At 27.6% G+C, this 19,786-nt stretch overlaps 1 protein-coding gene and 1 pseudogene across 1 annotated transcript; both read right to left on the minus strand.

The window, feature by feature from the left end:
• Positions 1-2,935: 2,935 nt before the first annotated feature.
• On the minus strand, positions 2,936-6,810 carry LOC131182195 (S-adenosyl-L-methionine-dependent uroporphyrinogen III methyltransferase, chloroplastic-like; annotated as a pseudogene).
• An 8,639-nt stretch (positions 6,811-15,449) lies between these two features.
• LOC110647239 (S-adenosyl-L-methionine-dependent uroporphyrinogen III methyltransferase, chloroplastic) lies at positions 15,450-19,148 on the minus strand. Its single transcript, XM_021800977.2, has 5 exons — positions 18,518-19,148; positions 18,039-18,116; positions 17,881-17,950; positions 16,627-16,904; positions 15,450-16,026 (listed from the first exon to the last, which is right to left on the minus strand). The coding sequence occupies exons 1-5, from the start codon at positions 19,049-19,051 to the stop codon at positions 15,877-15,879; spliced, it is 1,110 nt and encodes a 369-aa protein (XP_021656669.2). The 5' UTR covers positions 19,052-19,148; the 3' UTR covers positions 15,450-15,876.
• Positions 19,149-19,786: the final 638 nt, after the last annotated feature.

Below are 19,786 nucleotides of genomic sequence, written 5' to 3' on the forward strand. Positions count from 1 at the left end.
TAAAATATTTTTTCTATTTCTATAAAAATATATTTATAATTAAGAGTATTTTTAAATTAATTTTAACAAATCAATTAAATTTTACTAGATTATGTTAAAGATGAACTCTTATTTCCAAGAAAATTAATGTGAGAGAAAAAGAAATCTCATATTCATATTTAAGTACTTATTTAAAAAAAATAAATTAAATTAAATGATCCTCAATATTTTTTTTTAAATTATATTTATTTCTTCAATTAAAATTTCATACACTATATCTTCTGATGTTTTATTTGAATAATATTATCTTTAAAGAATCCGAAAGGTGAAATTAAAATAGTGTTGAATGCGACCATTAAATAATTTAATAATGAAGTAAAGGATTAAAATTAAAATATGATTAAAAAATTATATTTTTTAATATAAATATTTAATTTTTTAATAGGGATGCAAATTTCAAGGTGTAAATTAATCTAATTAATTTAAATATTAGAATATTTACAAATAAATTCTATCATGAAAATTTCTTTTGATAAGAAAGTTGCATTAAAAATTCTATTAGAACTCCTTTTATATTTGATGTTAGAAGAAAATTTATCTATCTAAAATTTATTTATATATTTATAATTTATATTTATAATCTATTTATAGTATATATATAAAAGCACAAACTATAAGCAGACAAAAAATATCCAAAATTTTTATATTTTTTATAATTATATTATATTTTATTATTTAAATTAATTTTAAAATATATAAATTTTTTTTCTATTTATATTTAACTTTTATTTAATTAATTTTTTATTATAATTCAAAATAAAAATTTATAAATTTTTTTCATAAAACAAATTAACTAAAAACATTAGTTCATAACTTTTTTAAAAAATTGATTAATACGAATTAAAACTTAAAGTATTTTAATTTTATTTTTTATGGTCTTATTTTCTTTTAAGGCCTTTTTTTTACTTAATTATTAAAATTTATTACTTTATTATAATATATGAAAAATATTTTCATTATAAATCAAATAAAAATTTAACGAAAAAGAATTAATTAAAACTATAAAATCATTTTCTAATTACAAACATACAAAGCAACTTTAAAAAAATAATTAATTAACTAAACTTTGCGAATGAGTGTCAATCAGGAGCGTCGGATAAGTTTTTCTTTATTTTTAAAGTACAAAGAATAAGAAAGTTTTAAGTACAAATTTCCTATTTACATATTTCAAAATAATTTACATTTAAAATAAAAAAAAATAATTGCCTCCGAAAAATAATAATATTAGAAAGAAATTTATAAATAATAATTATTATAATAACAACGTAATTAAATATAAAAATAAATATTTATTATATATTTTTTTAATTATTTTAATATAAATATAAAAATTTAATTTAACAATTATTAAATTTATTTTTATATAAAAATAAATTTATATTAAAACTTATAAGTAGTTATATTCTTATTTTTTTTAATTTTTATTTTAATATATATATATATATTAAAATAAGAAAATGGCGTGTTAATAAATTTTAGTTTATTAATACTAAAATAAAATAAAAAAGGGTACGTGTCTTACCCAAATCACGTGACTTCTGTGGTATATCCAAGGGAAGAAGTGATAGCTATTTTAATATTTAATAATTTAATTTAATTTTTCTTCTGTCTTTACTTTCACAATAATTGATGCCAAATTATTACTTTAATATTTTTTTAAATATTTAATTTAAATTCAATTTGATGTGAAAGTGAATTTAATAATTATTAAATTAAATATTTATATTAAAAAATATATAAAATAAATAAAATTTATATATATAAAATATATAAATTTATATATAAATATTTAATTTAATAATTAATAAATTTGTTACCGTATAAGTTAAAAACTTCTGTAACTGCACCCTTTTAAAAATTACGTATAATTGCAGGACCACCTCGGTCTTCTTCATCCATGATTACTACTTTCAAACAACCAACTCTTCCATCTCAACTAAAATCTATATTGCCTTCCTCTTATTTTAATCAAATATAAATTCAGGAAATGGTTCCATTTATGCATCCAAAACTATTCTTATGAGCATGTCATAATTTTGAAGATAATTGTTATTTTCCCAAGAATGCTTAAAAAAAAATATAATTTTTGTATATATAATAATTATATTGTATAATTTTCAGAATAAATATAAATAATAAGTCTATTTAAGAATTTCTATGCTGCAATATTAGTTTTGCCTATATCAACTCCTACAAGTAGCTTGGTTAAGGGCTGGTTCGGCATTTGAATTAGATCGAGATCGGCTTGAGTTATCAATTTAGTGAATTGGACTAACTCTAAATCGAATTATAGGGTCAATCCTAAGGTCCTAACTTATAATCAGACTAGAATTAGCAGTTTAAACCATTGATTTCGATTCGATTCAAATCTTTCTTTGAAAAAAAAGGTGGCAATTTTAGAATCAAACCACTAAAAATAATAAAAAATGCTTTTGAATTGGATTAAAACCAAACCAAAACTAGCTAAGAACCAAAAGTCGATAGAACCAAACAAATATGGTTCGATTTTGACCTACATTTTCTCCCCAAGACTTGAATTGCCAGTTATGGCACGAAACTGGCTCGATGGCAAGGTCCACCTGCAAGAATGTATGCAATGTCAAGGGCTGAGCCATTCTAATAGAATCCATGTCTAGTCTGTAGACCAATTTCTTGAAGCCCATCTCCAAGCTTTCTCCCCTGAGTTTAGCCCACTGAGGACAGACAAACCCACAGACTCAGGTTAATGCCACCCCGGACTAGCAAAAGCCCATAGGCATCTCTGAGCCTCTGAAACAAACCCACAAACTCAAGTTAATGCCACCCTGGACCAGCAAACGCCCATAGGCATCTATAAGTCTCTGGCTATAATCAAGTCAAATCCGCATGTTGTTTGATAGAATTGAGAGGCCAAAGATCCATCCAAGATTTCTCATTCAATTTATAACTAATCAACAATGAAACAGAGAAAATCTGAAGCTATTTAATGAAGGAATTTAATCTTACACCCTCAACTTATAAAAAAGGATTACATCAGCACTGATTGTTTGAATTTGAAATTCAGATTCATGTTACAAAATTTGATGAACAATGCCAACAAAATTTGAAGAACAATGCCAATATTTCCTTTCAGACCAACCGAGTCACAAGAAAATTGAACCAGAAAGGCTGTCATTTTCCAGATGCTTAAGAGCAAAAGGATCAAAGAGCTTCAAACTTTATAATGCTTGCCAGAATGAGGCTCAGCTGGTCCAATCAAGACAAGAATCTTGCACATTAGCAAATGATACATTTCCACATTAAGATGCAACTTCACTTTTAAGTAACAGTTAATCTGCGAGTTGCAGCAAATGAATTGAACAGCATAATATGCCATGAATTTTTCCTATACAGCCTCCAAAAAACATGATGCTTCTTTCGAAGAATGTGGCCAGAATGGTGAAAGTGCAACCACCTTGCCAATTACTATCAGTGTAGGTGAAACCAACTCAGCTGATGCAATTTCATCAGCAAGATCCTTTAGTTCTGCAAAAACCTGGACAATTGCAGGATGCAGGTGCAATTACTATCAGTTGAAAGCATCAGAACTTCAAAATAGGCATGCTTTTTATGCACATCTGTGACACTAAAAATATTCATGTAGTAAATGATGTTTGCCATATTCTGAGAGTCAAAAATATGAAATTACAAGGGAAAGGCAAATCATAATCGTATGCGGGCTTTAGATTTCACTTTTAGGATCTCATAAAACTTTGAGGATTCAATGCATTCACATTATTATTCAAGTTTAACTAATAAGTTTTTTTCTGAGAACCACACACCAAATAAATAGTTTCTTCTTTAAAAATTTTATTATGTCAACCAAATAATTAATATCAAAGAGGCAAATTCTATAAAACACTTTTTGTGAGACTGTTTCTATGGTCAATAAGAAATGAAGGGTTATCGAACTATCAAAATGCAAAATAATAAAAAGTGAGGCTTAGATAAATTTTTAGTCCTAAGCAATTATCCTTTTTTTTTTTAATGTTCTGTAAGGAAAATGTTGGCACTCCAAAGTCCAAAATCAGCTTTTGGCTTCCTGCAGTCTACTTTACATATAATCAGGATCATACTTACCACACGTTGCTGAGGTGTGGTCCCTTGCTCCACTGCAGCAGCTGGTGTATCTGCTGGGAGACCATGATGCATCAACTTTAATGCACGAGAAGGGAGGTTGCCAAGCCCATATAAACTACCAACGTTGAATCAGGGTCAGCTGCATTTTCTGCTACAAAGAGTGGATCGGTTCCTCCTTTCCTTGAATGTCCCGTTAAAAATCTAACACTATTTGCAACACCTCTGTGAGTTAATGGAATTCCCAACTCTGCTGCAATCCCTGAAGCAGCAGTGATACCTGCACAGAAATCAATGGCAAATTACAGTCTACACTTAGTGATTTTTCTAAAGAAGAAGATTAGCTATACATAAAACTGAAGGCAAACCAAAGGTAAAAACAGTGGAACTATTGTTCATATGGTACTGTCTGGTTAACCTCAATAAGGCACAACACATTTAAATGGAAAAGATTTCAGATTAGGCATCGGTGTATTTCTCATCCAATTTGATCCAACCCAAGCCATTGGCATTTAAGTATTTTGCAGGCACATATGGGACCCTAACTTTCTTCTATTACCTTCTCAATTCGATCCACCCTTCAAGGAAAGAAGTTATGAGAATGAGGGGATCAATATGCACTATTATAGTGCTGTCAACCACGAAGTGGAGTAGATTACAGGCAAAACATAGGAGAAACAGAGCCAAAGAAAAGGTTCACACTGGAAGCCAATGAAAAAGAAAAAAGACATTTAACTTCCATTATTTAATAAAGATTTTAGATGCATCCTATTGCAGGGAAGCCATCACTTCCAGACAAATTTTACAAGTTCTTCCCAATTTAAAAAGACAATTCTCAACAACTCAACCTGATTTCGAAAGAAAATTACAACAATAGGTTAAGGCTTGGCAATTTCCCATAGCAATTGAATGCCAATACTGAATCCTGTATCCCTCATTCCATCTAACAAAGATTGCTATTCAATGTCACTGTCATAACTTGTCTAAGTTGAATGCAACCCAAACTGGTATAATTAATACCAATGCAAACCATAGATGAAGATCATATTATGTAAATCATCAAAGGAAAAGTCTAGCTGTTTCTACCAAAAATGAACGCTGAATTTTTTTTCAAATGACGTACATCCAAATTTCTATTATCACTTTCTGATGTCAGTGCCATTTTCTGGATACCCTCCATCAATAGACTAAATGCGATCTTCTAAAGTGTACAAACTTGATAATACAGTTTGGGAGATGAGTACACAGAATCATACCTGGAATAACTTTCACTTGAATTCGTTGCTGTTGTAGAAAATCCATCTCCTCTCCACCCCTTCCAAATACCTGTAAAACATAACATTCAATACCAAATGCTTGCCCAGAAAGAACATGACATTGTACTTGTAAAGCGATTCTCATAACACAAACTCACCAGTGGATCCCCTCCTTTAAGTCTCACAACAGTAGCTCCTGCTTCAGCAAAACTCAAAAGCAATTCATGTATCTCCTCCTGTAAAAAAATAAACATTCCAAAATTACTCCTACTCTCATTTCAACACAACCCCATTCCCGTTACAAGAAACATGAAATGAAGTCTAACCATGAGCAATCTATCGAATGTTTAACTAACAATATATATGTCCAGCTAAAACAATTCCAAACACCAGTTAAAAATATATATATATCCTAATTCGAAATTTATTAACAGGAAATTGGCCTATATTGCAATTCCACAAACCAGCTCATCAAAAACTTCAAAAAATTTATAACCAGAATGCATTAATACCTAACGAAATCCAAACGCCCGATCCCGTGAGCCCCAAAAAATCTGACAAACCCAGTTGCAAAATCATTAAAAATCCAAAAGCCCAATCCCTTGCATTAAAGCAAAGAGCCATTTTCTTAGTTCACCTGGGTTCTGCTATGGTAGCCAGCAGTCTTGCCTACATACAGCAACCTAGCATCAGGACCAACCAAATCCAGAACATCATTCGACACCAACCTATCATACAACAATAGATCAGCCTTTTGTATCACTCTCACTGCCTTCAATGTCAACAATTCTGGATGCCCTGGTCCCGTACCTACCAAGAACACATTCCCTGGTCCACATTTCCCTCCATCTTTACCACAACTCATTCTCTTCCCTCTAAGCACTTGGAGTAGCTTCCTAAGCTCTGGTAGCTGCAAAGCAATGTCGTTTTCCCTGATAGACTCTTTGTCAGACGGGAGAGGACACGAAGAAGAAGATTGGTAGTCTAGCTGGTTCTTATAAAGCCAGTGGTCTCTTTGGTATCTCTCGATTGAATGTTTCTCAGTAAAAGGTGAGGCTTTGTAATTTAAAGAGCAAATGGTTTTTGGGATTGAGAAGAAATGCTTGAAATTTTGCCCAGAAGAAGAAGAAGAAGAAGAAGAAACATAAGGAAGCTTATAGACAAGAGCCATGGTTTCTATAAGATTGAGAACTCTGAGTTAAAATAAGAGGAAATATATATAAAAATGGAGAGAAAAAGCTTTGTTCTTTGGGAGTTAATAGAGACCATTTATGCGTTTGTATACAGAGAATCCAAAAAAAAACAAATAGAGTTTAGGTTTGATTTGAAGTTGTTGTCTTTGACCATCTCTGGGTGGGTTGTGAAGCCGAAAGTGCCTTTTCGGCGTAGACAGAGACGCATATTCCCATGGCGACTCTAGGCCCTACTTTACCTTTCGATGGAGGAAGGAGAGAAAATAAAGAGAATAAAATGTTATTTTTTAACTTATTTTAATAATAAATAGATAAAAAAAATTAAAAAAAAAAAAAGACACTGCCCTCGTTAATCTAAATATTTTTATTTAATTTAAAGTGAAACGATGAAAAATGAGAGAATTAAATATTATTTGTACTAAAATTATTTTTAAATTATTAATCTTATATATTATATAATATTATAATGACAATATTATAATTCAAATTAATTAATAATTTTATTAGGAAATAAATAATTTTTTTATTTTAATAAGTATTCAAACTAAGAATAGCAATAGGTTTGGATATTTATAAATATCTAATCTGATTAAATTTTAATAAGACTTATTTAAATAGTAAATAATTTAATTTAAAATATAATAAAATTTAAAAAATAATATTTTTTATATAAATAATTTAATTAAATTTACAAGATAATAAATTTTAATAGAATTTGAGATGAATTTCATATTCAAGTAAAGTGATTTCGCAAGTCGTCTAATTTAAATAAAAATTTGAATTTATTTTTTTTAATTTATTTTCATTTTCTCTGAATAATTAAGTATTCAAACAAAAGGTTACTCTGCACAATTAAGGATCAAGCAAAGGGTTTAGTGTTTTGAGACAGATGATGTTGATCTCGGGCCGGTGGAGGACAGGGCGGTCCGGTGGCTGAAGGTGAAGGATAGGTGTTGGTCGGGCCATGAAATGGGGGATTTAATGAAAAGTTTTGGGCTCACAAGGCCTGGATTAGACTGGCCCATTTAAGTATCTCAACAACGCTGGTAAGAGCTAATGGGTCACTGACAGCAATCTAATTCATTGATTGGTTTAAGTATATACTGTAAAATGTAAATGTGTTTTATATGGGGTAAAAGAGATCTATTAAGACTTTATTTTACATAATCATAGGGAGATTAAAAAAAAAAATTAGAAGAAAATAGTAAGTTAATGAATTGGAATTTTGCTTATGAATTTTGAAAATTTGCTTAATTTATTATGAATAAGAATTATATATTTATAGTAAAATATGGAAATACACTATATATGTTTTTGTACTTAATATATAATTGTAATAATGATATGAATTAGGATATTTTAGTATAGCAAATAAACTAATATGTAAATAGTTGTAACATTACTAAGGTCATGCTAGATAATATTAATTGTTTTAATACTTATCAGTTATTTTATTAATTAATTATTAATTATTAAATATTAACTGTTAGTAATTAAATATTTATATAATAATTTAAAACATAATTATTAGATAAAAATAGCTGTTAAATATAAAAAATATTTATCATCTTGTTCATCCTAGTTAAAATATTTTCTTAATATCTAAAAGTTAGAAAAAATAACTTTTTATAAATTATTTTCTTAACATCTAAATACTATGTCACTGAATAGTGTAAATAAATCAATACATTAAATGCTATTTTAAAAATTATTATCGAACATGACGTAATTATAATTACATAAATAGACTCACTCTTAAAAAATAAATAAATAATAAAAATATAAAATTTATTATATTGTAAGTTTTTCCTTTAAAAAAATATATATATATATATATTTAATTAATTTCGATTGAGATTAAACTCAAAATTTACAATTTTAAAAACAATTCTAATTATTACGATTCCGATTTGTTGCATCTGATGTATTAGAGAAAGGAGAAGCAGAGGAGTTTCGAACAACCATATTTGCTTGTGGATATGAGAGACTTTGAAGAAGAACTTCATGTGCAACCAACTGACCATGTAATTCATAAAAGGAGACAGGTTCTGGCCTGATATTTAAAGATGTAATAATGGAATGGTAATCAGCTCCAATGTTGCGATAAATGATAGCATTAAATTCGGCAGGGGAGAGAGGTTTCCCGGCAGCAGAAAGCTCATCAGCCAAGGCTTTGGCTTTGTTGAGAAATTGAGAAACAGTTAAATCATCTTTCTTAAGAGATTGAAGTTCAATATGTAATTGCAGTTGTCGATTTTGGGATAAAGCACCAAAGGATTGTTCTAATGCTTTCCAAACCTCTCGAGAAGAGTTAAGACCAATCACATACGGGAAAATTTCTTCCGTAAGCGACGCAAAAATCCAAGATAGTAACATTTGGTCTTTGCGAAACCAGATATCATAGTCTGGATTGGGTTCCATAATTAAAGGATCAGCAGCAGAAGGCTTTGTAGATGGTGGTGCTGGCACAGTACCATCAATGATTCCTTGAAGATTTTGATAGTTTAGAATTGGGCGAAATTGTGTCTTCCAAGCTAAATAATTCTTGGGGGTTAATTTGACTGAAAAAGAATGATTTGTAGTAGATACGAGAGAGGTAGGTAATGATGGGATAGAAGGAGTCAAGGAAGATGTAGTAGATATGACAGATGTAGGTAATGATGGGATAGGAGGAGTCAAGGAAGGTGTATTGGCCATGGCTCTGATACCATGTAAAAACCAAGAGAAACAGAAGAAGAAAAGTATTTGAGGCTTAGAAGAATTGTATATTAATTATTTTAAATACAGAGATTACATTGCTTTATATAATATTTCTAAATCCTAACAATAGCTATAACAGAAAGATAACCAAAAGATCTACAAGATTACAACAAAGATAATAATGCAGAGTATATCGGAAAAGATAACCAAAAGATCTACAAGATTACAACAAAGATAATAATGCAGAGTATATCGGAACGGTGGTTACGTAGTTTCACTAATAACAAGAACAAAATTCCATGCATATCCCGTAGGGTCGTCACTTTCTTGGGAAAATAATAAGGTCATATTTTCTCCATGCTCTGAACTAAATGACGTAAAGGTATGGGCTGTTTTCACCTTTGAGATCATATGCCATATGGTTTATCTTAATTGAAAAAAAAAAAATATCACCAACTTGTAGTAATGACGCATCTAAAAGCTATGTCTTAATAAATATTATTAAAAATGTCTGTTGTCCTTGATGTCATTCATTAATTTTTTTTTAATGGAATCCTCATCTCTTTCTTATTTTGTCCATTTTTCATAATAATTGCTCCTAAATTAATTATTTTTCATTTAGTCTTCATTTATTTCATTTAAAATATTTTTTAATATTTAAAATATTTAAAAAAATAAATTAATTCAAAAAAATTAAATCATTCAAAAAATTAACTTTAAAAAGAAATTATTTTCTTTTTTAAAATTTTAATAATTTTATTTAAATATAAAAATACTTATACATATATAATAAAAATATATATCATTAATTTAATATTATAATAAAAAAATTAATAAAAATACATATCAATTTTTTTAAAAAAAATTATTTTTATAAGAAATTATATTTTGATTCGAAATTAGAGTAACTGATTTTAATTTAATTTTTAAATTAAATAATTTCAATTTAATTTAATTTTAAATTGAATTATTTTTCATGTATTTTAAATATTTTAAAACTGTCGTGAAGAACACGAGGTGCAACTCACTGAAAAGCAAGAACAGATTTCCATCGGCTGGCCGACGTGTGCTCAACGCTGTGTTTTGTTGTCTTTTTCACACGTGTCTTCTCCGGTAACGTTTGGACCCTATTCTATATCTCACTCCCACGTGGAGCACATGTCCCGTGTTAACTTACTCTTTCAGTGTCTCGTCACTGCACACTCTTCCTATTCAACTCAATTTAATTAAATTTTTATTTTAAAATTTTTAAATTAATTATATAAATTTTTTTTTCTCTTTTAAATAATTTGAGTTAAATCTTTAAAAATAAAAAACATACTCATATTTATATTATTTAAATTAATATTATAAAATATAACAAAATTTTTACACTAATTATTACCTACCGCAATCTTCATTCTTTATTTAAATTTAAAACTAACTAAGTATAAACTATCCAAACGAAATTCGTTACGTACCCTTTTACGAAATTAATTAAATCATTTAAGTTATAATAATTTTTTTATTTTAATTAAATTATTTTTTTATTTTATTTAATTAAGAAAAAATAATAAAATAAATTTTAAAAATTATAAAAATAATTATTATATTTAATACATATAAAAATAAAATTAAAAAATAATTAATACTCTTTAATTTTTTTTAAAGTAATAAATAATTATAGACAAAATAAATTTTAAAAAATAACAAATAAAAGTGAATGAAGAAAGTAACATTTATTTTTAATATTTATAATTAAGAGATTATTTTTCTCCTTTAATCTCTTTGATCTACCATTTATATGTCATTTTTATCCTTTAATCTCTTTGATTTATTATTTAGATGTCATTTTTCTCCTTTAATCTCTTTGATTTACTATTTAGATGTCATTTTTCTCCTTTAATCTCTTTAATCCACCATTTAGATGTCATTTTTCTCCTTTAATCTCTTTTATTTACTATTTAGATGTCATTGATTAGGGGTGGCAATACCTCTCCTTTCTTTTTTCTTTTTTTTTTAAATAACTCTCACATTTATATATATTTAAAATAGATTTTTTCATGGTTTTATTTTTTTCATTTAATGAAATTATCATGTGTTTTTATTGTTACAATATAGTAATGTAAATCTTTATTCTAATAGGAGACATCAATTTGAAGTTATATAGGCTCATAAAAAATTATGAAGTTAAAGAATAAATCACACAGCCTACTTATTAGTTAATTTATATTATCTGTCAATATTATTGAATTTTTTAAATTATTTATATTATTTTTAATATAAGTAGTTAGTTTTATTTTTGTAAAAATATAATAGGTTAATTTATAATTTTTTATTTTATTTCTAATTAATGAAATATTTTTTAAAATAATAAAATATTTTTTCTATTTCTATAAAAAAATATATATTTATAATTAAGAGTATTTTTAAATTAGTTTTAACAAATCAATTAAATTTTACTAGATTATGTTAAAGATGAACTCTTATTTCCAAGAAAATCAATATGAGAGAAAAAGAAATCTCATATTCATATTTAAGTACTTATTTAAAAAAAAATTAAATTAAATGATCCTCAATATTTTTTTTTAAATTATATTTATTTCTTCAATTAAAATTTCATATACTATATCTTCTGAGGTTTTATTTGAATAATATTATCTTTAAAGAATCCGAAAGGTGAAATTAAAATAGTGTTGAATGCGACCATTAAATAACTTAATAATGAAGTAAAGGATTAAAATTAAAATATGATTAAAAAATTATATTTTTAATTTAAATATTTAATTTTTTAATAGGGATTCAAATTTCAAGGTGTAAATTAATCTAATTAATTTAAATATTAGTATATTTACAAATAAATTCTATCATGAAAATTTCTTTTAATAAGAAAGTTGCATTAAAAATTCTATTAGAACTCCTTTTAAATTTGATGTTAGAAGAAAATTTATCTATCTAAAATTTATTTATATATTTATAATTTATATCTATAATCTATTTATAGTATATATATATATATAAGTTCAAACTATAAGCAGACAAAAAATATCCGAAATTTTTATATTATTTATAATTATATTATATTTTATTATTTAAATTAATTTTAAAATTTATAAAATTTATTTTTTTTGTTCTATTTATATTTAACTTTTATTTAATTAATTTTTTTATTATAATTCAAAATAAAAATTATAATTTTTTTTCATAAAAAAATTAACTAAAAAAAAATTAGTTCATAACTTTTTTAAAAATTTGATTAATACGAATTGAAACTTAAAGTCTTTTAATTTTATTTTTTATGGTCTTATTTTTTTAAGGCCTTTTTTTACTTAATTATTAAGATTTATTACTTTATTATAATATATGAAAAATATTTTCATTATAAATCAAATAAAAATTTAACGAAAAAGAATTAATTAAAATTATAAAATCATTTTCTAATTACAAACATACAAAGCAACCTTAAAAAAATAATTAATTAAACTTTGCGAATGAGTGTCAATCAGGAGCGTCGGATAAGTTTTTTTTTTTTTTTATCTTTAAAGTATAAAAAATAAGAAAGTTTTAAGTTTAAATTTCCCTATTTACTTATTTCAAAATAATTTACATTTAAAAAAAATGATTGCCACCGAAAAATAATAATATTTGAAAGAAATTTATAAATAATAATTATTATAATAACAACGTAATTAAATATGAAAATATATATCTATTATATATTTTTTAATTATTTTAATATAAATATAAAAATTTAATTTAATAATTATTAAATTAATTATCATATAAAAATAAATTTATATTAAGGGCATGTGTGGTTTAGCCGTTGAATACACTGATAGCTGTTACTGTTAGCTGATAGCTGATAACTGATTGATAGTTGTTTTATGTTAAGTGTTTGATAAAATTATATTTAGCTGTTGCTGTTGATATGTGAAATGATTAATAAGGGTATATATTATATAATTTATTTAATTTTAAAATAAATATAAAATTATAAATTTATTATATTATATTATTTATTTTATTATTAAATTAAATATATAATTATTAAATTAATATATTATATTATTTAAATAAATATATAATTATTAATCTATTATATTATATCATTTATTATATTATTGAAATAAGAAAATAATTATTTTTTAAGATAATTAAATAATTTTAAAAATATAGATAAAATAATAAAATAATTATTATTGTTAATAGAAAAATTTATAATTAATTTTAAGTTTTTAGATATAAATAAATATTTTATATTTTATGTTATTAATAAAAAAATATTTTAACAAAGTTAAAATACGTTAATTAAAATATTAAAATTATAAATAAAAAATAAAAATATTAATTTTCAAGTTAAATAAAAAAGGATAATATGGTCAAAATAAAATATAAAACCAAATCAGCAATCAGTTGATGAGAAACAGCTCTAAAAATAGAACCGATAAAACTGCAGCTGATGGGTATCATATCAGTTGCCCATCAGCTCTATTTTTTTAAACTTGTCAAATACTATAATTTATCTGTTTGGGTATCCATCAGCTATCAGTTATACCCAACAGGTAAACTAAATACCCCATAAAATTTATAAATAGTTATATTTTTATTTTTCTAATTTTTATGTTAATATATATATATATATATATATATATATATATATATATATATTAAAATAAGAAAATGACGTGTTAATAAATTTTAATTTATTAACACTAAAATAATATTTATGACGGGTGATCTCAATATTAAAATTATTAATTATAAAAATAAAATAAAAAAGGGTACATGTCTTACCCAAATCACGTGACTTCTGTGGTATATTCAAGGGAAGAAGTGATAGCTATTTTAATATTTAGTAATTTAATTTAATTTAATTTTTCTTCTGTCTTTACTTTCACAATAATTGATGCCAAATTATTACTTTAATATTTTTTTTAAAATATTTAATTTAAATTCAATTTGATATAAAAAGTGAATTTAATAATTATTAAATTAAATATTTATATTAAAAAATATTTAAATAAATTAAAAAATTTATACACATAAAAAATATATAAATTTATATATAAATATTTAATTTAAAGATTAATAAATTTATTCACGCATAAGTTAAAATTTTCTGTGACGGGACCCTTTTAAAAATTATCCATAATTGCAGGACCACATCGGTCTTTTTCATCCATGATTACTACTTTCAAACAACCAACTCTTCCATCTCAATTAAATAAATTCAGGAAATGGTTCCATTTATGTATCCAAAACTATTCTTATGAGCATGTCATAATTTTGAAAATCATTGTTATTTTCCCAAGAATGCTTAAAAACAAATCTAATTTTTGTATATATAATAATTATATTTTATAATTTTCAGAATAAATATAAATAATAAGTCTATTTAAGAATTTCTATGCTGCGAGATTAGTTTTGCCTATATCAACTCCTACAAATAGCTTGGTTAAGGGCTGGTTCGGCATTTGAATTAGATCAAGATCGGTTTGAGTTATCAATTTAGTGAATTGGACTAACTCTAAATCGAATTATAGGGTCAATCCTAAGGCCCTAACTTAGAATCAGACTAGAATTAGCAGTTTAAACCATTGATTTTGATTCGATTCAAATCTTTCTTTGAAAAAAAAGAAGGTGGCAATTTTAGAATCAAACCACTAAAAATAATCAAAAATGCATTTGAATTGGATTGAAACCAAACCAAAACTAGCTAAGAACCAAAAGTGGATAGAACCAAACAAATCTGGTTCGATTTTGACCTACATTTTCTCCCCAAGACTTGAATTGCCAGGTATGGCACGAAACTGGCTCGATGGCTAGGTCCACCTGCAAGAATGTATGCAATGTGAAGGGCTGAGCCATTCTAATAGAATCCATGTCTGGTCTGTAGACCAATTTCTTGAAGCCCATTTCCAAGCTTTCTCTCCCGAGTTTAGCCCACTGAGGACACACAAACCCACAGACTCAAGTTAATGCCACCCTGGACTAGCAAAAGCCCGTAGGCATCTCTGAGCCTCTGAAACAAACCCACAAACTCAAGTTAATGCCACCCTGGACCAGCAAACGCCCATAGGCATCTATGAGCCTCTGGCTATAATCGAGTCAAATCCGCATGTTTGATAGAATTGAGAGGCTAAAGATCCATCCAAGATTTCTCATTCAATTTATAACTAATCAACAATGAAACAGAGAAAATCTTAAGCTATTTAATGAAGGAATTTAATCTTACACCCTCAACTTATAAAAAAGAATTACATCAGCACTGATTGTTTGAATTTGAAATTCAGATTCATGTTACAAAATTTGATGAACAATGCCAACAAAATTTGAAGAACAATGCCAATATTTCCTTTCAGACCAACCGAGTCACAAGAAAATTGAACCAGAAAGGCTGTCATTTTCCAGATGCTTAAGAGCAAAAGGATCAAAGAGCTTCAAACTTTATAATGCTTGCCAGAATGAAGCTCAGCTGGTCCAATCAAGACAAGAATCTTGCACATTAGCAAATGATACATTTCCACATTAAGATGCAACTTCACTTTTAAGTAACAGTTAATCTGCGAGTTGCAGCAAATGAATTGAACAGCATAATATGCCATGAATTTTTCCTATACAGCCTCCAAAAAACATGATGCTTCTTTCGAAGAATGTGGCCAGAATGGTGAAAGTGCAACCACCTTGCCAATTACTATCAGTGTAGGTGAAACCAACTCAGCTGATGCAATTTCATCAGCAAGATCCTTTAGTTCTGCAAAAACCTGGACAATTGCAGGATGCAGGTGCAATTACTATCAGTTGAAAGCATCAGAACTTCAAAATAGGCATGCTTTTTATGCACATCTGTTTTTATGCACATCTGTGACACTAAAAATATTCGAGTAGTAAATGATGTTTGCCATATTCTGAGAGTCAAAAATATGAAATTACAAGGAAAAGGCAAATCATAATCGTATGCGGGCTTTAGATTTCACTTTTAGGATCTCATAAAACTTTGAGGATTCGATGCATTCACGTTATTATTCAAGTTTAACTAATAAGTTTTTTTCTGAGAACCACACACCAAATAAATAGTTTCTTCTTTAAAAATTTTATTATGTCAACCAAATAATTAATATCAAAGAGGCAAATTCTATAAAACACTTTTTGTGAGACTGTTTCTATGGTCAATAAGAAATGAAGGGTTATCGAACTATCAAAATGCAAAATAATAAAAAGTGAGGCTTAGATAAATTTTTAGTCCTAAGCAATTATCCTTTTTTTTTTTAATGTTCTGTAAGGAAAATGTTGGCACTCCAAAGTCCAAAATCAGCTTTTGGCTTCCTGCAGTCTACTTTACATATAATCAGGATCATACTTACCACACGTTGCTGAGGTGTGGTCCCTCTCTCCACTGCAGCAGCTGGTGTATCTGCTGGGAGACCATGATGCATCAACTTTAATGCAAGAGAAGGGAGGGTTGCCAAGCCCATATAAACTACCAACGTTGAATCAGGGTCAGCTGCATTTTCTGCTACAAAGAGTGGATCGGTTCCTCCTTTCCTTGAATGTCCCGTTAAAAATCTAACACTATTTGCAACACCTCTGTGAGTTAATGGAATTCCCAACTCTGCTGCAATCCCTGAAGCAGCAGTGATACCTGCACAGAAATCAATGGCAAATTACAGTCTACACTTAGTGATTTTTCTAAAGAAGAAGATTAGCTATACATAAAACTGAAGGCAAAACAAAGGTAAAAACAGTGGAACTATTGTTCATATGGTACTGTCTGGTTAACCTCAATAAGGCACAACACATTTAAATGGAAAACATTTCAGATTAGGCATCGGTGTATTTCTCATCCAATTTGATCCAACCCAAGCCATTGGCATTTAAGTATTTTGCAGGCACATATGGGACCCTAACTTTCTTCTATTACCTTCTCAATTCGATCCACCCTTCAAGGAAAGAAGTTATGAGAATGAGGGGATCAATATGCACTATTATAGTGCTGTCAACCACGAAGTGGAGTAGATTACAGGCAAAACATAGGAGAAACAGAGCCAAAGAAAAGGTTCACACTGGAAGCTAATGAAAAAGAAAAAAGACATTTAACTTCCATTATTTAATAAAGATTTTAGATGCATCCTATTGCAGGGAAGCCATCACTTCCAGACAAATTTTACAAGTTCTTCCCAATTTAAAAAGACAATTCTCAACAACTCAACCTGATTTCGAAAGAAAATTACAACAATAGGTTAAGGCTTGGCAATTTCCCATAGCAATTGAATGCCAATACTGAATCCTGTATCCCTCATTCCATCTAACAAAGATTGCTATTCAATGTCACTGTCATAACTTGTCTAAGTTGAATGCAACCCAAACTGGTATAATTAATACCAATGCAAACCATAGATGAAGATCATATTATGTAAATCATCAAAGGAAAAGTCTAGCTGTTTCTACCAAAAATGAACGCTGAATTTTTTTTCAAATGACGTACATCCAAATTTCTATTATCACTTTCTGATGTCAGTGCCATTTTCTGGATACCCTCCATCAATAGACTAAATGCGATCTTCTAAAGTGTACAAACTTGATAATACAGTTTGGGAGATGAGTACACAGAATCATACCTGGAATAACTTTCACTTGAATTCGTTGCTGTTGTAGAAAATCCATCTCCTCTCCACCCCTTCCAAATACCTGTAAAACATAACATTCAATACCAAATGCTTGCCCAGAAAGAACATGACATTGTACTTGTAAAGCGATTCTCATAACACAAACTCACCAGTGGATCCCCTCCTTTAAGTCTCACAACAGTAGCTCCTGCTTCAGCAAAACTCAAAAGCAATTCATGTATCTCCTCCTGTAAAAAAATAAACATTCCAAAATTACTCCTACTCTCATTTCAACACAACCCCATTCCCGTTACAAGAAACATGAAATGAAGTCTAACCATGAGCAATCTATCGAATGTTTAACTAACAATATATATGTCCAGCTAAAACAATTCCAAACACCAGTTAAAAATATATATATATCCTAATTCGAAATTTATTAACAGGAAATTGGCCTATATTGCAATTCCACAAACCAGCTCATCAAAAACTTCAAAAAATTTATAACCAGAATGCATTAATACCTAACGAAATCCAAACGCCCGATCCCGTGAGCCCCAAAAAATCTGACAAACCCAGTTGCAAAATCATTAAAAATCCAAAAGCCCAATCCCTTGCATTAAAGCAAAGAGCCATTTTCTTAGTTCACCTGGGTTCTGCTATGGTAGCCAGCAGTCTTGCCTACATACAGCAACCTAGCATCAGGACCAACCAAATCCAGAACATCATTCGACACCAACCTATCATACAACAATAGATCAGCCTTTTGTATCACTCTCACTGCCTTCAATGTCAACAATTCTGGATGCCCTGGTCCCGTACCTACCAAGAACACATTCCCTGGTCCACATTTCCCTCCATCTTTACCACAACTCATTCTCTTCCCTCTAAGCACTTGGAGTAGCTTCCTAAGCTCTGGTAGCTGCAAAGCAATGTCGTTTTCCCTGATAGACTCTTTGTCAGACGGGAGAGGACACGAAGAAGAAGATTGGTAGTCTAGCTGGTTCTTATAAAGCCAGTGGTCTCTTTGGTATCTCTCGATTGAATGTTTCTCAGTAAAAGGTGAGGCTTTGTAATTTAAAGAGCAAATGGTTTTTGGGATTGAGAAGAAATGCTTGAAATTTTGCCCAGAAGAAGAAGAAGAAGAAGAAGAAACATAAGGAAGCTTATAGACAAGAGCCATGGTTTCTATAAGATTGAGAACTCTGAGTTAAAATAAGAGGAAATATATATAAAAATGGAGAGAAAAAGCTTTGTTCTTTGGGAGTTAATAGAGACCATTTATGCGTTTGTATGCAGAGAATCCAAAAAAAAACAAATAGAGTTTAGGTTTGATTTGAAGTTGTTGTCTTTGACCATCTCTGGGTGGGTTGTGAAGCCGAAAGTGCCTTTTCGGCGTAGACAGAGACGCATATTCCCATGGCGACTCTAGGCCCTACTTTACCTTTCGATGGAGGAAGGAGAGAAAATAAAGAGAATAAAATGTTATTTTTTAACTTATTTTAATAATAAATAGATAAAAAAAATTAAAAAAAAAAAAAGACACTGCCCTCGTTAATCTAAATATTTTTATTTAATTTAAAGTGAAACGATGAAAAATGAGAGAATTAAATATTATTTGTACTAAAATTATTTTTAAATTATTAATCTTATATATTATATAATATTATAATGACAATATTATAATTCAAATTAATTAATAATTTTATTAGGAAATAAATAATTTTTTTATTTTAATAAGTATTCAAACTAAGAATAGCAATAGGTTTGGATATTTATAAATATCTAATCTGATTAAATTTTAATAAGACTTATTTAAATAGTAAATAATTTAATTTAAAATATAATAAAATTTAAAAAATAATATTTTTTATATAAATAATTTAATTAAATTTACAAGATAATAAATTTTAATAGA

This window comes from Hevea brasiliensis, chromosome 8, assembly GCF_030052815.1.
Source record: "Hevea brasiliensis isolate MT/VB/25A 57/8 chromosome 8, ASM3005281v1, whole genome shotgun sequence".
Lineage (NCBI taxonomy): Eukaryota > Viridiplantae > Streptophyta > Magnoliopsida > Malpighiales > Euphorbiaceae > Hevea > Hevea brasiliensis.